At 31.1% G+C, this 4,062-nt stretch overlaps 1 protein-coding gene across 1 annotated transcript; it reads left to right on the top strand.

The window, feature by feature from the left end:
- The first annotated feature begins 1,835 nt into the window (after positions 1–1,835).
- Positions 1,836–2,135, top strand: LOC107857922 (classical arabinogalactan protein 2). The gene has a single exon (XM_016702692.1). The coding sequence runs from the start codon at positions 1,836–1,838 to the stop codon at positions 2,133–2,135; it is 300 nt and encodes a 99-aa protein (XP_016558178.1).
- Positions 2,136–4,062: the final 1,927 nt, after the last annotated feature.

Raw genomic sequence — 4,062 nt, 5'->3', positions numbered from 1 at the left:
TTTACATTTAACTTTAAATTCTTCTCTAATTTTTTTTTTCCGATTATTTCCTTGAACAAAACCAACAGCAAGCCAGATTTTTCAATATAAAGCTCAAAAAACTCAAGACCGTCTCGTACAATTAAATTATATATATGACAATCACACTTAACATAAAATATTTCAGGTAACGAGGGAGATAACTTAGATTTTAACTTTGCAATAGCAGTCTTGTTGTTAGAAGCATTATCAAAAGCAATACATAAGATTTTATTTTCAATACCATAAAATTTTACAACTTTAGCAATCGAATAAGCAATAAAATCTCCAGTATGTTTACGATCTTCGTCATACCAAAAAGTTAGAATACGTTTTTGCATAGCAAAATTACTATCTATCCAGTGACAAGTAATGGTTAAGTAATCATTTTTATTAACAGCATAACCAAGATCAGAAGTTAGAGTCATTCAACATTGAATATTTCTTAACAATGTAGATAAATAAAAATAATATTGTGAATGAAGTCTAAAAATATTGACCCGACAAGTACTTCTAGGAATACCATTAAACATAGGATTATAAATTGCTTGAATATAATGAATAAAAGCATCAGAAGAAGGAAAATCGAAAGGCAAACAACCCACAGCTACCATTTTTGCTATTCTTCCCGATCCCTCAATTTATTATACTTCTTAATTACCTGACCGATTGCTGGATCCATTCTAGTTTGTGTTGGCCCACCAACATCCTGACCACCTTTTGCCATAAGTAAGTCTCTTTCGTGATTATCACTTATATGTCTCATTAACATACCCATACCCCCTTGTTTGCCTCCTCTTTTATGCTTATATATTTGTTGACAAATATTGCATTGCACCTCAATAGCTGATATACGTGTACAAAATTATCATGCAATACTAGTTGTTTTATGAGCTCTTGGGGGACGCGGAGGGCGATTAACCGATTCAAATCTAATATCTGTATTTCCTACTGCGGGTGTCTCACCAATATTTTCATCATCTTCATCTAAATCAACCGCATCTACTTCTTCTTCTGTACCGTAATTTTCCTAAACTTCTACATCATCCATATCATGAGCACCTACATCTACTTCTTCCTCAAAAGGTTGACTAAGCGGTACCGGAGACGGAGGCACACGGGTATATCTACTACTTGAAGTATCTCTACCACTAGTAATTCACTTTTTATTACCACTACCACTTTTGGGACAATTTTTTTACACTTTTAGTGGCGAGGTTTCTTAATTTATCCATAATATAAATCAAACTAATAAAATTCAAAATACACAAATATAATAAAATTAAATATTCAATAATTAATACACTAATTAAAAATTAAAAGTAAGAGATGGAATAATAATACCAAATTTTAAAAGTATCCGAAGGTTGAAACTTTAGAAACTTTCACTCGTACTTTGTAATTGCAAAATTAAAAAATTAAATTAAGCACTTTAGGAAATGCTTCTATTTGAATTTTGAAAACCAACAAGACGTACACATCCGATTTGGTTTAGGCCAAACAATTAACGGTGGGCAAATATAGTGAATTTCATACACACTTTTTTGTAATTTAAATACAGAAAATAAAATAAATTACATCCTCAGCCGTTCGTTCTCTTTGTTTTCCCTATGAATCGTTTTTTCCTTCCATTCATTCCCCGCAATGTTCGTTGCTACGTCCCTATATATTCCACCTTCATCACTCTGTTCAAATCATTCTTTAGCTGCGAAGTATTTCTCTAAAAATAATCTGAGAAGTACTGCCAATAAAGAATCTAATAAAAAAAAATCAAAAACAAAAACACAAACCAAATCATCAAATCAAATCAAGTTAAGATGGCACGTCAATTTGTTGTTTTGGCTTTTCTTTTCGTTGTCGTTGTTGCAGGGCTAACAAACGCCGCTGCAGATTCCATTTCCATTTCACCTTCTGCATCAAGCCCTTACGCTGATGCTGATGCTGATGCTGATTATGATTCAGATGTTTCATCTCCACCTATACCAGCAAGTTCACCATCTGGAGCTCCTACTCCATCTTCAATTTCTGCAGCACCAGCTGGTTCACCAGATGCTGCTGATGCCCCTGCTGCCGCTGGTCCAGGGGTCTCACCTGCTGCCGCTGATGACGACTACTAAAATAACCTAATTGATCCCTCAGCATTCTGAATGTTCGTTATAATATGCACACGTTGTGTCGATTAATTAGCTGAATGGTTTGTTTGTTTTGCGCATTAGAGCGATTCTTTTTTACATTTCATTGTGAAATTCCACAAAATTAGTTACATTAATAAAAAGCCATTCAGATGAATGTTTTTGATTACTTTCTGGATATGCCTTGAAACTATTTCCAATTTACGTTCAATTTTTTCATTGCGACCATGAAGTTTGGGGTATCAATATAAAGATACTGTTGGGGAAATACGGTAAAATAATAATAATAACAATATTGTCTAACTGTTAACAACAATAATATAACAATTATAACATCAGCACTTCAATAATAATATTAGTAGTACAACAGTATATAAGAAATTACAATACTGAAATAATAATAATAACAATATATGATAATATTACTACTAATAATGATATTATAATCAATGTAGTAACAGTAACAATAATATAATTACTTTTCGACAATTTAATAATATTAAATATTAAATAAATATTATAACGATATTATTTAAAGTAATTTATTAATTATACTTAAGTCGTGCTAGGCACTATCCTGAGAAACTATTTTCGCAGCGTGAAATGTTTCCTCAGGATTAAACAAGCACTTCCCTAATTAATTAGAGAATGTTTTGAGATATATAAATCTTCCCTAATTAATCAGATGATACAAGAATCAATAAAATTATTAATACAAATACCAACAAATAAACTTAGATAGTGATATAATTAATAGAACCTTTTTTTAATTAACAATATAATAATTAAAAAAAAAAGGTGAAAGGAATGAAAAAGAAGAAATAAAACTTAAAGGAAAAGAGGATGTTAGTTACTGCATTATGACAACAATGTAGCCTATTTAAAGGCAAAGAATAAACGTACTATTTTATCATAATATGACAAGGGTTCATACACTTGTATTTTAACCAAAAGGAGAAAAGCCACATCTTTCAAGTTTAAGGAAAGTGTTTTGGCATGTGGCAAGAAAGAACCATGCATTAATTTTAATATTCCTTCTTTCCAAGTAAAATAACTACACTATTATTATAAATTATTTAAAATAAATAATTATTTTTCCTACAATCCCCACATTATTTTAAAATAATTTATAGGAAAAAACTTTTTAACTTGTTGGATTTGCATGGACAAAATGCAGTAGGTTTGATATTTTCTAGACTATGAACCAAACATAGACTAATAAAATTTAACTTACAAAATTATCGGTGAAATATAATATTTCTATGAACCGAATAATTCTTGTTGTAAGACAAAGATTTTATCAATCACATTTTGACTGTAATTTTGTTGTTCAACGCGATTTTGCGCCAATAGGCCATGCGCGTGCCTGGAATTCATGAGAGCTCTAGAGACTAAGGCCAAAAGTCTCATGGGAACGACCTCATTCCACTTCTCATATAGGTGAATTCATCAAGTGTACACTGCTTTAAATATACCATCCATAAGGACTATGAATTTATTAAGAGTTAATAACTCATCCCTCAATTTTATTAGTAGTTCAAGCACTCTCAATAAGTGCACAGAGTCAATATCGACTTGTTATTACCCATATGAACCTATTTCATAGGATCTCCAATCACATAGGTTGGGTTACCATCTATATTGACAATCATATTGACCTTAACCCTATCTCTTTTGATGTTTGAAGAATTAATTTTCTTCCCACGAATTTAGTCAGTGAATCGGCCCAAATTCAATTCTGACTTCACATAATTAATGAAAATTATTCTATCTTTCAGTAATTGCTTAATAACATCATGCCTCAATTTCATGTGTTTACTTTTACAATTGTAGAACAGATAGAAGACATTCAAGATTTTAATATATTATTATACTATGGACACAATATGGCATCTCTCTCTCTAGCCTCTAA

The sequence above is a fragment of the Capsicum annuum genome, chromosome 2 (assembly GCF_002878395.1).
Source record: "Capsicum annuum cultivar UCD-10X-F1 chromosome 2, UCD10Xv1.1, whole genome shotgun sequence".
Classification (NCBI taxonomy): Eukaryota; Viridiplantae; Streptophyta; class Magnoliopsida; order Solanales; family Solanaceae; genus Capsicum; species Capsicum annuum.
Note: the sequence above shows the minus strand (reverse complement) of the source record. Positions and strands in the feature narration are given on the sequence as shown.

Coding starts and splice junctions, on each gene's coding strand:
- LOC107857922 (XM_016702692.1), top strand. CDS start 1,836: ATGGCACGTCAATTTGTTGTTTTGGCTTTTCTTTTCGTTGTCGTTGTT.